Genomic DNA, 16,496 nt, shown 5'->3' on the forward strand with positions numbered 1-16,496 from the left:
TGCTTTTCACGCCCCACCAAACCGGACTACAGCAATGCAAGTACTGCTGTTTAGAGTGAGGTACCTACATACCCATGTAGAATAATTTTTACCAAGATCTGCCACTGGTAAAACTTTGGAGCCCTACAGGGTTACTGGTATCAAACGCATAACCTTCCAAAGGCGCATAAGGTATATAGAGACTAACATCTTTTGTTCACGACTTTTCTCTAAACGTAATAAATACATAAATTTTCCTTTTTTTGGTTTTAATGTCGTTTCTATAAAACGTTAACTCTATGTTTGATTTCGCTACATAACGCTACTATACTAGTCTCGTGTTGCTTGGCATAGAGTTAAGATGTGTAGAATCGCAAAATTAGATTTTATTTATTTTATATGAATAATAAATACTACGAATTACGAAATCTAGTAGACCAAGTATTCTTTAGGAGGATTTGCATTTGATACCAGCCGAGAGAATATGTAAGCCCTTGCCAACGTGTGACTATGTCCAAGACATGGAGCACAAATCGGTCTCTGCCCTCTCACTAAATATAATGGCGATTTATCCAATGGATTAAGCATAATTGACATCCTCTATATGGTAACTTTTTATTGATTGCACACAGTTTTACAGTATGCATGACGATCGATGTCTTTGGATGCCGACTCAGTTTTATCATCTAAATCTACTAATCTAATCTCTAATGTACAAAATGTGTGCAGTTTAAATATAAAATAGGGACCCTGTGTAATATAATTACAAGCTTTTAGATTTACTTTCACATTTCCCGTTGTCAGTCTGTAATCAAATCTTGCAAGTTAGATTTCTCCTACCTCCAGTAATCCTACAGAGTCGAAATTTCCCACGTTCAGTTTACATGACAATTATTAAATGTATTATTATGATAAGCATGACTTGATGGTTCCGCCCAGATCGGTTCCAAACGAGGGAACTTCTCAACCGTTTACAGCACGGACGTTATTTTGTCAGGCGTTAAATGCCACAAGACCTCTCTGATGACAATAAAAGCTTGTGTCAAAAATGACATTTTTGTAAAAAACTTGTTTAGATTGATAAACGAGGGGCAGTTTCTAAACTTACATGACATACGATTAAATAAGGTTGTATATGCGAGCCGCAGACAACCCAGAAAAATGAAAAACTTGTGAAACCTACATTCTAAGGGTATATATTTCCGGAAATCATAAAGTCATAACTTATCAATACATTTACTTATTTAACCTTCGAGATCCAATAAAATTATTTAAATAAGTATTTTTTAAATAAGTATATTTTGAAGTAAATGTAATGTATATAACAGGGAATCCCTGAGCTAATCGCGAACTATTTCTATTTATACAAAAAAAAATATTATATCATCTTTACTACAGACCTACATAAATACCTAAAACAACAAGTTTTACTTGCGGGCATAATAAAACCGGGATTATTTTTATTGTGTTTTTTATTATCTGTACATGTTTGTTAATTTAAGTTTAATAAATAAAGGTAAAGGAAAACATTCTGAGCAAACATGTACGTACACTGGTTGATAGTTTAAGTTCATGAGTGTATCAGACTACTTACCACTAGATGTATAATGTAAATATGAGATAAACTAATTTATCCTTATAAACAGTTTTATTCATTAACTTTCAGTTTCTACATCCGAATTATCCATATCGTCTATGTGTGTGACCATACTGTCCTTGTCGTCGTCGTCTAAAGGCACCACAAACTTAGGCAAATTGCTTTCCATAGTCACTTTGAAAGGGCACTGTTCAAACTCTGGCAATGATACAAATCTGAAACAAGATTATAATAGGCTATTTATATGCATTTTAATTTTTACCCAGTCAAGTAGCCACTCATAGATTTGTAGATTTGGTTCCACAAGCTATAAAGTGGTTAGCTAGGAGATAATGCTTCTAGAATTAAGTTCTCCTATTTGTTTATAAGTATGTTTATACTTGGAACAATGACGTTTAATACATCAATAAAAAGTTGTAAAGTAAATGTAATGTTATGTTTTCACCATACTCTCGTTGGCCGCTACCTCGCGCTGTTCGTCCACCGTTTTGGAGGCGGAGCGGGGCGCGGGGAACAAGATAGCGTACAAATAATACTTACTTTTTAAATACTGTGATTTTTTGCCTTAGATTCAAATCACCGAATTCAGTGAAAATTGTCATATGTGGGAGTTCAGCATCATCTTCGTTGGGTGCTATTTCCTTGTTTATGTCTGGAGGGTCTTGACCAGAAATGAGCCAAACATCACATCCTGGTATCCACTGCCTAGGGAAAGGTTAAGAACATAATATTATAATCAATATTGGGTATATATTTTTATATAGAGGTTAGGGTAAAAAGTATTATCCTTGAAACACAGAAAATAGGTATTGTGAGTTCAAAACCAATGAAAAATAGATCTATATTTACTATCGCCAACTAGTATTAAGACACCCACTTACTGGTTAGACTATCTATGTATGTGGTTAGGTACGTGCGCGAAGAAGCGATTATAAAAACCCATCAAAAGTACTAGAAGATTAATAGTTACTTGTATTCATTATATCCTTATATTTTAGTAAAGATTTAGCAATAAATGTATCTGCTAGCAGTGTAACAAAAATCTTATGTATAGGTTTAAATGTACACTGGCATATCATGTCGAACATCTGTGTAGGTAAGCATCATTCGTGCATGACAACGCATCTATATCTAAGAAGCTGACCGAAAAAACAAATGACGAGCGTCACCGTTCCACACGAGGTGATCTAAGATTGCTGATTTTTAAACAAGAAGTGACTTTTTAATTTTGTTTTCGTATTCTTTTTCTTAATTTCTTCTTTTAGTTTTGATGGTAAGTTACCTATTTAATGATTTGGGTATTTATATTGTATTGAATAAAACGAATACCAGTGATAGCCCTCAATAAGAAAGAAGGTACAGATGATTTTATTCGGATGCTTATGTGAACAGTTTTTTGGCAGCATCATTAGGCTCTAATAGCTCCGGTTCTATTCGCAGGTTCGCACCACCAACCAATATTTTTAGATGCGATTCGAGGTACAATTTAAATGTGTGTTACTCAAAAAATCTAATGTTTAATTATCTTATAAACAAATATCAAATAACTTATATCAAATGAAAATATATTTTATCTGCAGCTTTGATGAAAAAAATTATAATTAATCCTAAATATTTTTTTGTACATGTGTTATTGTACCCATAGTTTTAACATATAGATACTGTCCATAAATTAATTAAAAATGTCGGCTTCTTTAATGATGGCATCTCCTAATCGGATGATTCACTATCGATACACAATGAAGTTTTAATCAGTGATATAAATACAGCTACAAATCAAAAATTAAAAGTATTCAGCCTTCTTTAGTTGCAGTGAAATAGGTCAACATGTGGAAGGGTGTGTCCGTAGTTTTTGCAATTGCCTTAGGTAAGTGAAGATGTCAATATCTTGATAGATAAACATTACTCAGAAATAAACAAACACAAATGTATTACAAGTTCTCTAGATAATCTTAATCGTTAAATCTTACTTATTTATTATTTATCCAAAAATTAATTAGACATTGTTCCAGTTTTAGCTAATGGCGAGCCTGTCCCAAGAAATCAAAAAAATGGTGAATTTAGCCGATACTATTTATACAACAGGTAAATTATTATTCTCCTATCCGTTGATTAACTTTACCCCGCTTTTCTTGAAAAAAAAAAACTAGCACTAGCGTATTTTTTATATTCCAATTTTTGTAGCAACATTTGAGATTAATTTAATTTTAATAATTAACCATTAACTTGAAATCGAAATAAATCATTTATTATTATTTTTCACCTTTTTAAATTTAATAGTTATAAGCAGAAAACGTAATCATAAAACGAAAATTTTTGTATGAGCAATCCACTTCATAATTGGCTATTTATTTCATTAGTCATCAATTCATTAAATAAATCGATAACGTATCAAATTTGCAGCAATGTGACTGGAGTGCCATTACTTCAGGCTGGCCCTGCCGCCACTGATCTTAAAGAAGACGTTCCTACAGTGGTGTTGGTACATGGGCATGGAGGAAGCTACCTTACATCGCTTAATCTTGACGTTAGAAGAGGTATGTTGAAAAGAGGTCTATTGTACAATGTAGTACTATGAACTAATTGTAGGTTTTCTACATCAGTACAACCTCGGTATTGCATTTGATGTTGGATTAGGCACCTATACCTTTTTGATGGAGGTTATCGTCATGTTTTAATGACTTGTTTCTTCTAGTGGAATTTTCGAAACAATCAATCTGAAACACTGCTTTATTCTAGAGGTGACACATAGAATACAATAAGGCTATCCGTTTGCTTTTATGCTGACAAACGATATTATTTTTCGGGCACCTTCGAGCCGGGTACGATTCGGGGTGACATATTAGCTAATTATTGATATTTTTGTAAATTAATAGTTTTTACCATGTTGTTGTTACTTTTACTTTCAATAGTATTAAATTTTGGTGTAAATATTAATGCCAATGTATTTACAGAACTTTTGGAGTCGGAAGACGTTAATGTGATCGTAGTCGACTGGTCGATATTCGCGTCGATGACATATGCGCAAGCGCAAGCCGCGGTACTCAGCGTTGCGCAGTACTTAGCTAATGCCCTGATAAATAACGGTGTTCCCCCTGGATCTCTTCACTTGGTCGGTTTCAACCTGGGAGCTCACATTGCCGGCATCGCCGGTAGACTTATAGGCGGTGTTGCTAGAGTTACAGGTATTATCATTAGATAAATATGCTACTTGTATGGAATTTCTCTTTGCAAATGAGAGTGAAAAGTCTTGACAGCTGCAGAAATAAAAATAAATTTAACATGTAGATGACAAAAATGTAGTGAATTTTCATTGGTCTGGAATTTTTGAATGATCAATTTTTCATCTGATAAAGAAACTAAATCTATTCTCATAATTGCAGGACTTGATCCATCTCAAAGCCCAATCAAACTGTCCATCACTGATGCAGCATATGTAGAGGTGATTCATACAGACGCTTCAGGAACCGTTCAATCCAACGGCATTGGTGAAAAATTGGGCCACGCTGACTTTTACCCCAATGGTGGTAGGACCCAACCTGGGTGCGCCAACAACGAGTGTCACCATAACAGGGCTTGGTTGTACTTCGCTGCTTCGATTAGAGACAAGACTTTCACTGCGAACTGCTGTAACACCATATCAGAGAAGGACTCCAATACCTGCAGATTATCTACCCTTCCTATGGGAACTAACAGACTCTCGAAAACACCGTAAGTATTACTTCATATACTTATGTCTCACGAGTAATAAAATTTCTTCACAAAATTTTTCAGCTTTATCGTTTATCCGATAATGGATGGAAATATGTAAATATGGGATAATGGATAAAAGATCCAAGGCTAATATGTTGTAAGACGTATGGATTAATTGCCTTGATAAACTCGATTGTTCCTACCAGGGATGGGAAAATATTATCCTAGACCGAGATTTTCTGAATAAGATAGGGCATACTATTGTCTAGCAGATAGTGTATCAAGCTGATAATCATAGAGGATATAGATCACTACTTTATAAATCCTATTACTTGATGTTAATTTAGTTTTGATTATTTTCTGAGACGGACACTTGTTAATACAGATAAGATAAAAACTTTCATACCGATTTTTTTTTTCAGGTGTTTGTCCGGAATTTATCGCGTGAACACAGGAAACACCTACCCCTTCTAAGTCTAACCTGAACCTTAAATTTTAACAAAATGTCTTTATATGGCTTTAAAATTTCTCTTTGGTTTTAAAAAGGAAAATAAACAATTTTTGGACCTAATTCACTTTTTGTTTTATTAAAAAACAATGGCAATTTGCTACCTAGAACGAAAATATTTAGAAGAATTCCGTTAAGCGCACCATTTAGAATAGCTCAGATTTTAGTCACATTGGCCAATATTACATATTACATTATTATAGAAATGTATACTCAAGATTTTATACGTAATTTAAATTCTTCAACACAAATATCATTAGTAACTACGGGCCTCTTGAAAAAATACATTTTAATTTATTTCACAAATCGCACCTGGAAAATATTCCTGGTGGGCTAAACGGAATACCTCAATTTTAACTCCAACGATGACTTTCAGGAATTATGATGGAATAAAAAAAGGATCGCACAGGATACGTGTAATAAACAAACATGAATCTTGTCGAGATTCATGCTCATTCACTAATGTGTAACTATTCATTCAAATAGTTCAACGTTAAAAATGCAGCACTTTACCATATATCTTCTTTACCTATCTATCTATATATATAAAAGTGAAAAACACTCACTCACTCACTCACGTATCACGAAATCTCGAAAACTACTGAGCTCATGAATATGAAATTTGAAAATTAGTTGGTGCTAGAATAAAATTTAATCAATATTAGGTTTTTATGATTTAGGAAAGGTTCTTTATTCATCGACCTTACCAATTTTCTAACATCCGGCTGTATGAACTTTCAATGAAATAAGGTAAATTGAAAAAAGAATTAAGTTCAAGTTCAAGTTCTGGCGTAGACGGCGATAAGTGAAACTTATTGATATGTATTTTTTGTTTGTTTGCACACTCTATCACCATAGATTTTCTTGGCTTGAAATGTATTCCACAAGCGACGGTACCGGTAACCTTGCCTTGTTGATGATACGCATGAACTGATGCTGCAGCTCTAGACGAGAGATCCTCAACGCTTAATAGTAGGGACATGAAACTTTACATACCCATCGGGAGTGATAGTTGGTGAGGGCATCATGAAAAGGGCAACCATTCAGGGTTGAAATTTTGTATGCCGTCATGTAAAAAAGTTAATATGAAACAATTGTTAGGTAAAAAGTAATTTTATTTCACAAAGTAATAAGGAAAAGGTAGGTTACAATGATGAGTAATAACCACACCCAAGGTTGAACAAAATGTCATTTCTTTGTTTTTGGAAGATTCAAACATGAAAAATTACACCAATTAAGTTTCGAGATAGTTAGTATTCTCTCTACAATAACATGGATCAAAATCATGATTTAGTTAAATGTATTGCCTTGTGTAGAATTTGCGCAATTTTGATTTACCTTCAACATATTTTTACAACAAAATAAAGACTTTCCAAAACGAGATTCATATTTTCAAAATCCGTACCAATTTAGGGAGATATTTAATTTAAAAAATTAAATGAATTTCTATAGGAAAACTTTGTAAAAGTAGAAATTAAGTGGTTACTTTGCAGGGTTGTTATGATGAAGACAATAGGTAGGGAATAATAAACAATTCCCAAATTGTGTGCGTTGAATTTTCGACAAGCCTTGTATATTATCGAATTTAGCCAATATTATTTATCATTGGAATATTAAATTTCGTTGAGTTCAAAAACCGCCCGCAGGGTGAGATGACCAAAGCAGGTGTGACAATGACAGATATACTAAGTCCGTGATAGTTGACGTTGTCAACAGGCACGACCAGAGATTATCTACAAACGGCTTTCAAAACGCACAAAAAATACAATAGAAGGAACTCATACGATCGATCAAAATATTTTTTACAAAAACAAGCGTTACAATGCCCATCGGGTAGGTATGATAAGCAATCGCTGGATCCACCAATTAAGTTACAAGATTCCAATTGAACATATTAACACAATTTATGTAACATTGCATGTTAAGGAAAAGCTTGTAAAAACATATCTAGTGAAATATATTCGAATTCGATATTGAAGACTAGCTGATACCCGTGACTTCGTTCGCGTGCAGGATAATTTTTCGTAAGGAGTCAAAATTATTAAAGAAATTTAAAAATTTCTTTATATAATATATTGGGGGTCTTTCCTTCGGGTGCCAAAATAAAAAGACCTGAAGATTACTCACCCTGGAGAAAGCCTCATAAAGTCGCAATAAGCGGTATACGCGGCATAAGTACAGTTTCACCGGCACCACTCCCAGTGAGAATCTCGGCTTGAATTAAATGTTCATCAGGCCTAACAACTTTTATTAAGGCGCCATTTATTTAATTCCTATAGTTTAGCTGGACTATTATGGGTCTGCATCAGGTGTTCCATATCTTCGATTATATTATACCTCAAAATAAAATGCTCATCAGACTGAACAAGTTTTGTTACGTCGTCATTTCTATATTTTCTATAGTTTAGCTGGAAAATCATTATTCTCCATCAGGTGTTCCAGTTTTCAAAATCATTCATATCCTATATGGTGCCCAGGCTTAATAGCTATATAACAAAAAAAAATTATTCGAATCATTAGATTAGCTTGTACAAACAGACATACAGACAGTTTTTGTCAAATTCTTACTCTATTACTATGACTCTATCGCCTAATTTTGTTTTTATGTAAATATGTTCAATATACAGGACAAAAATACCTACTCTTATATTATATGCATTGTTTGTAATGAGGCTCAGAATTACGAAAGAATTACGAGCCAAGAATTGCAAATAGTCAAAGGAACGGACTAAAACTGAGCAGTTTTGGTGATTTATCTCATGGGTCGTGGAATCTAAGTGGAATGAAACATACACAATGCATTGCATATGGTACTGGAGTGGTTTTCAGTTTTCAATTCACAGAAAAACTGTTAAAAATTATCAATTGCGCAGGTTTCCTGACGATTTTAGCTTTAATGAAATCATGATATACAAGCAGGATTCGAAGTGGGGACCGTTGGAACACATGCACCATCAGCAATCAGCACTGCCGAAGCACAGTATTTGTGTGAGTGAAATAAGATGCCTACCCAGGCGCCATAATTGCAGTGAACTCTGTTTACAGCGAGTGGTAGTATAATTTACTACACCGTTGAACTTCGGCGAATCATCTCGGTCTATTAAAGGCTATTCTAGACATATGATAATGATTAAAACATTATCATCGATAAGATTTATGGACAGATAATGTTGGATAAATAAATGAATGTCCAAGCTAGGGGGATCCCAGAGCTAATCATGCTTTTAACTTAATTAATTTCGCTTATTTCAGTCTTTGAATCAAGATATAAATTGTAATAAATTATCAAGATAAGTTTGAATGCTTAGTATGCAGACTTCCGTAATTCTAATATAACCCCCGACGCAAAAAGAGGAGTATTATAAGTTTAACGTGTCTGTCTGTGTATCTGTCTGTGCCATCGTAGCTCCCAAACGGATGCACCGACTTTAGTTTAGTTTTTTCTTATGTCATAGATAATTTTATCCCGAGTGTTCTTAGCCATGTTTCATGAAATTCGGTTAAGCCGTTCAAAAGTTGTAGCGAAATGAATATTGAAAGTGGGTTTTTTTTTTAATTTGTCTAACAAATAAACTTGTACTTGGTGGTGTAATGGTTAAGATCTAAAGGTCCTGTGGATCGAAAGTTCCCAGATTCGAATCTTACCCCTGCCACATGAATTTGAATACCAACTGACTCATATAAAAGTAGTTTTCATCGACCACTACTTGCAACACTTGTTGACTATTAACTTGTGTGTGACATGAAGAAGGCAATGGAAAAACACTCCATTAATAATGCCAAGAAAGTTGTTACATGTGTTTCATTCCATGTAATGACCACGACCCTCAGTCAAGAATAATACGACTATGAAGAAGAATGTTATAAATGCGAAAGTTTTTGAGGATGTACGTGTTTCATGTTGTTTCACGCAAAAACTAAAAGACAATTGTTATGCAATTTGGTACACGGGTAGAATATAACCTCGAATAACACATAGGGTACTTTATATCCCAAAATTCCCACGGGTGTAAAGCCATCAGTGGTCAAATGATAACCACATTTCACATCCTTACAGTATATGAATATGTTACGGCTAAACTACAAAGTTACTCGTAGGTTTAGTAGTAGTTTAGTTTAGTAGCCGGCTAGATCTAAGGACAGCCGGTTTTTATTGCCTTGACCTAGATGTAGCCTGCCTTAACGCCGGGGAGCGTCGTGGTAGAATGTCCGCGATCCCATGGCGCCCCCGATAAGGGCAGGTGCGGAAACGCCGCAGGGGAGTTTAGTGGGTAGTCAGTCCGGGCACTAGGCCTGGGAGTCCCACATTCCTGACGGCTGGTACCTAAACGCATTCCCCCCTGCGAAAACAAAAAATAAGGTGTAGCCTGCTTAAGTTCGGTTAGATCAGTTTTACCCTTTATCATTCCGACTAGATCTAGGTGCAGCCAGTCCTCGAGTTTACACCTACGTATATCGTACTTATCTAGGTTAGGACAAATAGACATGCGGCCCACCTGATGGTATAATAATACCTATTAACGCCTGCATCACCAGGGGTGTCACACGCGTGTTGCCTACTTTGTGATCTAGGAGCTTTTGACAAAGTCCCTGTAATTACACTGCTTTTCACGCCCCACCAAACCGGACTACAGCAATGCAAGTACTGCTGTTTAGAGTGAGGTACCTACCTACCTACATACCCATGTAGAATACTTTTTTACCAAGATCTGCCACTGGTAAAACTTTGGAGCTCTACAGGGTTACTGGTATCAAACGCATAACCTTCTAAAGGCACATAAGGTATATAGAGCTAACATCTTTTGTTCACGACTTTTCTCTAAACGTAATAAATACATAAATTTTCCTTTTTTTAGTTTTAATGTCGTTTCTATAAAACGTTAACTCTATGTTTGATTCCGCTACATAACGTTACTATACTGTCTGAGTGTTGCTTGGCTATTACATAGAGTGTATTATGTGAGTGTAGAGTGTGTTATGTGTAGAATCGCAAAATTAGATTATTTTTTTTATATGAATTAGAAATACTACGAATTACAAAAACTGGTAACTGGAGTTTTTGCGTTTGATACCAGCCGAGAGATTATGTAAGCCCTTGCCAACGTGTGACTACGTCCAAGACATGGAGCACAAATCGGTCTCTGCCCTCTCACTAAATATAATGGCGATTTATCCAATGGATTAAGCACAACTGACATCCTCTATATGGTAATTTTTTATTCATTGCACACAGTTTTACAGTATGCTTGACGTGAAACGTCTACTTCCTAATATTTTGTAAGATCAGTGGGTCAGCCAATGGAAGACCAAAAATTTGTTATTTTTGAACATGTCTTTGGATGTCGACTCAGTTTTATCATCTAAATCTACTCACAAAATTTGTGCAGTTTAAATATAAAATAGGTACCCTGTGCAATATAATTACAAGCTTTTATATTTAGTTTCACACGTACCGTCTATCTGTAATCAAATCTTGCAAGTTAGATTTTTTCCTACTTCCAGTAACCCTACAGAGTCGAAATTTCCCACGTTCAGTTTACATGACAATTATGAAATGTATTTATGATAAGTAAAACTTCTCAACCGTTTACAGCACGGACGGATATAGGTTTTTTGTCAGGCGTTAAATGCCACAAGACCTCTCTGACGACAATAAAAGCTTGTGTCAAAAATGACATCTTTGTAAAAAGCTTATTTAGATTGATAAACGAGGGGCAGTTTCTAAACTTACATGACATACGATTAAATAAGGTTGTATATGCGAGCCGCAGACAACCCAGAAAAATGAAAAACTTGTGTAATATCTACATTCTAAGGGTATATACTTCCGGAAATCACAAAGTCATAACTTATCAACACTTTTACTTATTTAACCTTCGAAATCCAATAAAATGATTTGAATAAGTATTTTTTTAATAAGAGTTATAGATGTAAATATAACGTATATAACAGGGAATCCCTGAGCTAATCGCGATTTCAATAAACTATTTCTATTTATACAAGAAAAATATTATATCACTTTTACTACAATATACCTACATAAATACCTAAAACAACAAGTTTTACTTGCGGGCATAATAAAACCGGGATTATTTTTATTGTGTTTTTTATTATCTTTACATGTTTGTTTTTTTCAGTTTAATAAATAAAGGTGAAAAAAAAACATTCTGAGCAAACATGTACGTACACTGGTTGACAGTTTAAGTTCATGAGTGTATCAGACTACTTACAACAAGATGTCGGCAGTCGTAAAATTCTAACAAGATAAGAAAAACCTTATGTATCACTCACGTCAAACATCTGTGAAATGTAGGTAAACAACAATCGTGCATGGCAATGCATCTATACCTATGATGAAGGCTGGCCGAAAAACAAATGACGAGATTGCTGATTATTAAACAAGAAGTGACTTTTTAATTTGGTTTTCGTATTCTTTTTATTAATTTCTTTTTTAGTTTTGATGATTTGGGTATTTGGTATTGCATAAAATCTAATACCAGTGATAGCGCTCAATATGAAACAAGGTACAGATAATTTTATTCGGATGCATAAGTGAACATTTTTTTGGTAGCTTAATTTGGTATTAGAAAATGAAAAAAAAGGTATTCCGCACCATTTGGAATTGCACCGATTCTATTCGCAGGTTTCGTGGTACGATTCGCACCACCAACCAATATTTTTAGATGCGATTCGAGGTACAATTTCTTATAAATTCTCTTATAAATAAATGGAACTGAAAAAAGTTTTATCTGCAGCTTTCATGAAAATAATTATAAGTAATCCTAAATATTTTTTGTAAATGTGTTATTGTACCCCTCTATAGTTTTAACATATAGATACTGTCCATAAATTAATTAAAAATGTCGGATTAAAATTGTCGGCTTCTTTAATGATGGCATCTCCTAATCGGATGATTCACTATCGATTCACAATAAAGTTTTAATCAGTGATATAAATACAGCTACAAATCAAAAATTAAAAGTATTCAGCCTTCTTTAGTTGCAGTGAAATAGGTCAACATGTGGAAGGGTGTGTCCGTAGTTTTTGCAATTGCCTTAGGTAAGTGAAGATGTCAATATCTTGATAGATAAACATTACTCAGAAATAAACAAACACAAATGTATTACAAGTTCTCTAGATAATCTTAATCGTTAAATCTTACTTATTTATTATTTATCCAAAAATTAATTAGACATTGTTCCAGTTTTAGCTAATGGCGAGCCTATCCCAAGAAATCAAAAAAATGGTGAATTTAGCCGATACTATTTATACAACAGGTAAATTATTATTCTCCTATCCGTTGATTAACTTTACCCCGCTTTTCTTGAAAAAAAAAAACTAGCACTAGCGTATTTTTTATATTCCAATTTTTGTAGCAACATTTGAGATTAATTTAATTTTAATAATTAACCATTAACTTGAAATCGAATTAAATCATTTATAATTATTTTTCACCTTTTTAAATTTAATAGTTATAAGCAGAAAACGTAATCATAAAACGAAAATTTTTGTATGAGCAATCCACTTCATAATTGGCTATTTATTTCATTAGTCATCAATTCATTAAATAAATCGATAACGTATCAAATTTGCAGCAATGTGACTGGAGTGCCATTACTTCAGGCTGGCCCTGCCTCCACTGATCTTAAAGAAAACGTTCCTACAGTGGTGTTGGTACATGGGCATGGAGGAAGCTACCTTACATCGCTTAATCTTGACGTTAGAAGAGGTATGTTGAAAAGAGGTCTATTGTACAATGTAGTACTATGAACTGATTGTAGGTTTTCTACATCAGTACAACCTCGGTATTGCATTTGATGTGAACATTAGGCACTTATACCTTTTTGATGAAGGTTATCGTCATGTTCTAATGACTTGTTTTTTCTACGTGCAATGATCGAGACAATCAATCTGAAACTCTGCTTTATTCTAGAGGTGACAGATAGAAAAAAATTAAGCTATCCGTTTGCTTTTATGCTGACCACCACCTTAGTAGAACAATCTTTTTTTTATAAGTCAATCAGAAAGCAAGCTATGTATAATTATATATAAAATGTTTGTTTGCTTCAAGCGCATTAAAAGCGCATGATTTATCTTTGTGTGTAATCGTATTATTAACTATAACATAAATAAATATTTTTGCTTTACCGGTATACCATAGACTTTCGTTTTCTTTTACTTTCTAACAGTTTGTTTACTGAGAAAAATTGACTTCTAGATCATTTTGTTCATAAATTTATGTGAATCGCTCAATACATTTTATTCCAAGCATAGCTAGGTCGTCTAAGCTATTCAGCGAGGAAATGCAGTAAGCTTTATGGGGCACAATATTAGCTAATCGATGCATATAATAAAATAGTAAAAAAAAGTGTTTCTATACTTTGAAGATATTTAAATTAAAAAAAAAAATTGATCGATAGAGAATGATGATGTAGACCTATGATGATACAGCTAAACTATAGGGAATATAGAAATGACGCTCTAATAAAAGTTGTTCAGTCTGATGAGCATTTTCTGTTTACGTATAAAAATCGAAGAACACCTGAAGAAGAGTCATAATAGTTCAGCTAAACTATAGAAAATATACTTTTTAGTCTGATTAGCATCTTCTGTATGTATAGGTATCGTTATATTTGTCTGTATAATTAAATTTCTCTAATAATTTTGACGCCTTACCAAAAATTGTTCGGCCACGCGAACGAAGTGACAGGCATCAGCTAGTTATTGATATTTTTGAAAATTAATAGATTTTACCATGTTGTTGTTATTTTTATTAAATTTTGGTGTAAATAAATAATGCCAATGTATTTACAGAACTTTTGGAGTCGGAAGACGTCAATGTGATCGTAGTCGACTGGTCGATATACGCGTCGATGACATATGCGCAAGCGCAAGCCGCGGTACTCAGCGTTGCGCAGTACTTAGCTAATGCCCTGAGAAATAACGATGTTCCCCCTGGATCTCTTCACTTGGTCGGTTTCAACCTGGGAGCTCATATTGCCGGCATCGCCGGTAGACTTATAGGCGGTGTTGCTAGAGTTACAGGTAGTTATCATTAGATAAATATGCTACTTGCATAGAATTTCTCCTTGCAAATGAGAATGAAAAGTCTTGACAGCTGCAGAAATAAACATAAATTTAGATGACAAAATTAACATGTAGATGACAAAAAAGTAGTGCATTTTCATTGGTCTGGAATTTTTGAGTAATAAAGTTTTCATCTGATAAAGAAACTAAATCTATTCTCATAATTGCAGGACTTGATCCATCACAAAGCCCAATCAAACTGTCCATCACTGATGCAAAATACGTAGAGGTGATTCATACAGACGCTTCAGGAACCGTTCTATCCAACGGCATTGGTGAAAAATTGGGCCACGCAGACTTTTACCCCAATGGTGGTAGGACCCAACCTGGGTGCGCCAACAACGAGTGTCACCATAACAGGGCTTGGTTGTACTTCGCTGCTTCGATTAGAGACAAGACTTTCAATGCGAACTGCTGTAGCACCATATCAGAGAAGGACTCCAATACCTGCAGATTATCTACCCTTCCTATGGGAACTAACAGACTCTCGAAAACACCGTAAGTATTACTTCATATACTTTTGTCTCACGAGGAATAAAATTGTTCACAACTTTTTTCGGCTTCATCGTTTATCTGATAATCGATGGAAATATGTAAATATGGGATAATTGATAAAAGATGGAAGGCTAATATGTTATAAGACGATAAGCATTTAAATTAGTTTATTAAAGAGTCGAGAGTCGCTTTTATTTTATGTAGAATTTTTAAACGAAGGGATTAATTGCCTTGATAAACTCGATAGTTTCCTACCAGGGATGGGAAAATATTATCCTAGACCGAGATTTTCTGAATAAGGTAGGGCATACTATTGTCTAGCAGATACAGCAGCAACAGCTTGATACATCAAGCTGTTATCAGCTTAATAATACACTATCTGTCATCTATCATAGAGGATATATACTCGTATCACTATGTTATATATAGATAATTACTTGTAATAATAATGATAAAAATTCGATCAAGTTAATTTAGTTCTGACTATTTTCTGCGACGGACACTCATCGGACACTGACACACAGATAAGATAAAAACTTTCATATTGATTTTTTTTTTCAGGTGTGGGTCCGGAATTTATCGTGTGAACACGGGAAACACCTACCCCTTCTAAGTCTAACCTACACCTTAAATTTTTACAAAATGTCTTTGTATGGCTTTTAAATTACTCTTTGATTTTGAAAAGGAAAATAAACATTTTTGGACCCAATTAACTTTTTGTTTTATTTAAAAAACAATAGCAATTTGCTACCTAGAACGAAAGTAGAAGCTGTTGATAAATATTTAGAAGAAATCCGTTAAGCGCACCATTTTGAATCGCTCAGATTTGAGTCACACCGGCCAATATTACATACTAGCTGATGCCAGCGACTTCGTTCGCGTAGCCCAACCATTTTTGGTAAGGAATCAAAATTATTAGAGAGAAAATAACATAAGCCCGGAGGCATATCCTATACAGAAATGTGAGCCAGTTTAGGCAAGTTTTCAACGAGTACCATCCGTCGTCATCGAAACTGATTCCGCCTTCACCACGTGGAGGTACTCCCAGCTTATATTATAATAGTATAGGGTAAATATAAGATTATCTTTATTACAGAACTTCCGTTTCAGAAATGTTCGAAATTTTCTATTTTAATA

General features: G+C 34.3%; 2 protein-coding genes and 1 long non-coding RNA gene across 3 annotated transcripts; 2 read left to right on the forward strand and 1 right to left on the reverse strand.

Moving 5' to 3' along the window:
* Nucleotides 1-1,608: 1,608 nt before the first annotated feature.
* LOC128676542 (uncharacterized) lies at nucleotides 1,609-2,541 on the reverse strand. Its single transcript, XR_008405424.2, has 2 exons — nucleotides 2,117-2,541; nucleotides 1,609-1,791 (listed from the first exon to the last, which is right to left on the reverse strand). It is a non-coding gene; the product is annotated as an uncharacterized LOC128676542 (long non-coding RNA).
* Nucleotides 2,542-3,310: 769 nt separating this feature from the next.
* LOC128676745 (inactive pancreatic lipase-related protein 1-like) lies at nucleotides 3,311-5,840 on the forward strand. Its single transcript, XM_053757050.2, has 6 exons — nucleotides 3,311-3,443; nucleotides 3,589-3,661; nucleotides 3,980-4,113; nucleotides 4,531-4,761; nucleotides 4,960-5,287; nucleotides 5,692-5,840. Exons 1-6 carry the CDS (start codon nucleotides 3,404-3,406, stop codon nucleotides 5,741-5,743), a joined length of 858 nt encoding a protein of 285 aa, XP_053613025.1. The 5' UTR covers nucleotides 3,311-3,403; the 3' UTR covers nucleotides 5,744-5,840.
* A 6,864-nt stretch (nucleotides 5,841-12,704) lies between these two features.
* LOC128676733 (inactive pancreatic lipase-related protein 1-like) lies at nucleotides 12,705-16,072 on the forward strand. The gene is made up of 6 exons (XM_053757029.1): nucleotides 12,705-12,836; nucleotides 12,982-13,054; nucleotides 13,373-13,506; nucleotides 14,592-14,822; nucleotides 15,035-15,362; nucleotides 15,921-16,072. The coding sequence occupies exons 1-6, from the start codon at nucleotides 12,797-12,799 to the stop codon at nucleotides 15,970-15,972; spliced, it is 858 nt and encodes a 285-aa protein (XP_053613004.1). The 5' UTR covers nucleotides 12,705-12,796; the 3' UTR covers nucleotides 15,973-16,072.
* The last annotated feature ends 424 nt before the right edge of the window (nucleotides 16,073-16,496 follow it).

Source organism: Plodia interpunctella, chromosome 16, assembly GCF_027563975.2.
Source record: "Plodia interpunctella isolate USDA-ARS_2022_Savannah chromosome 16, ilPloInte3.2, whole genome shotgun sequence".
Lineage (NCBI taxonomy): Eukaryota > Metazoa > Arthropoda > Insecta > Lepidoptera > Pyralidae > Plodia > Plodia interpunctella.

Coding starts and splice junctions, on each gene's coding strand:
- LOC128676745 (XM_053757050.2), top strand. CDS start 3,404: ATGTGGAAGGGTGTGTCCGTAGTTTTTGCAATTGCCTTAG. Junction 3,662..3,979: donor CGATACTATTTATACAACAG/GTAAATTATTAT, acceptor TCAAATTTGCAG/CAATGTGACTGGAGTGCCAT. Junction 4,114..4,530: donor TAATCTTGACGTTAGAAGAG/GTATGTTGAAAA, acceptor ATGTATTTACAG/AACTTTTGGAGTCGGAAGAC.
- LOC128676733 (XM_053757029.1), top strand. CDS start 12,797: ATGTGGAAGGGTGTGTCCGTAGTTTTTGCAATTGCCTTAG. Junction 13,055..13,372: donor CGATACTATTTATACAACAG/GTAAATTATTAT, acceptor TCAAATTTGCAG/CAATGTGACTGGAGTGCCAT. Junction 14,823..15,034: donor CGGTGTTGCTAGAGTTACAG/GTAGTTATCATT, acceptor TCATAATTGCAG/GACTTGATCCATCACAAAGC.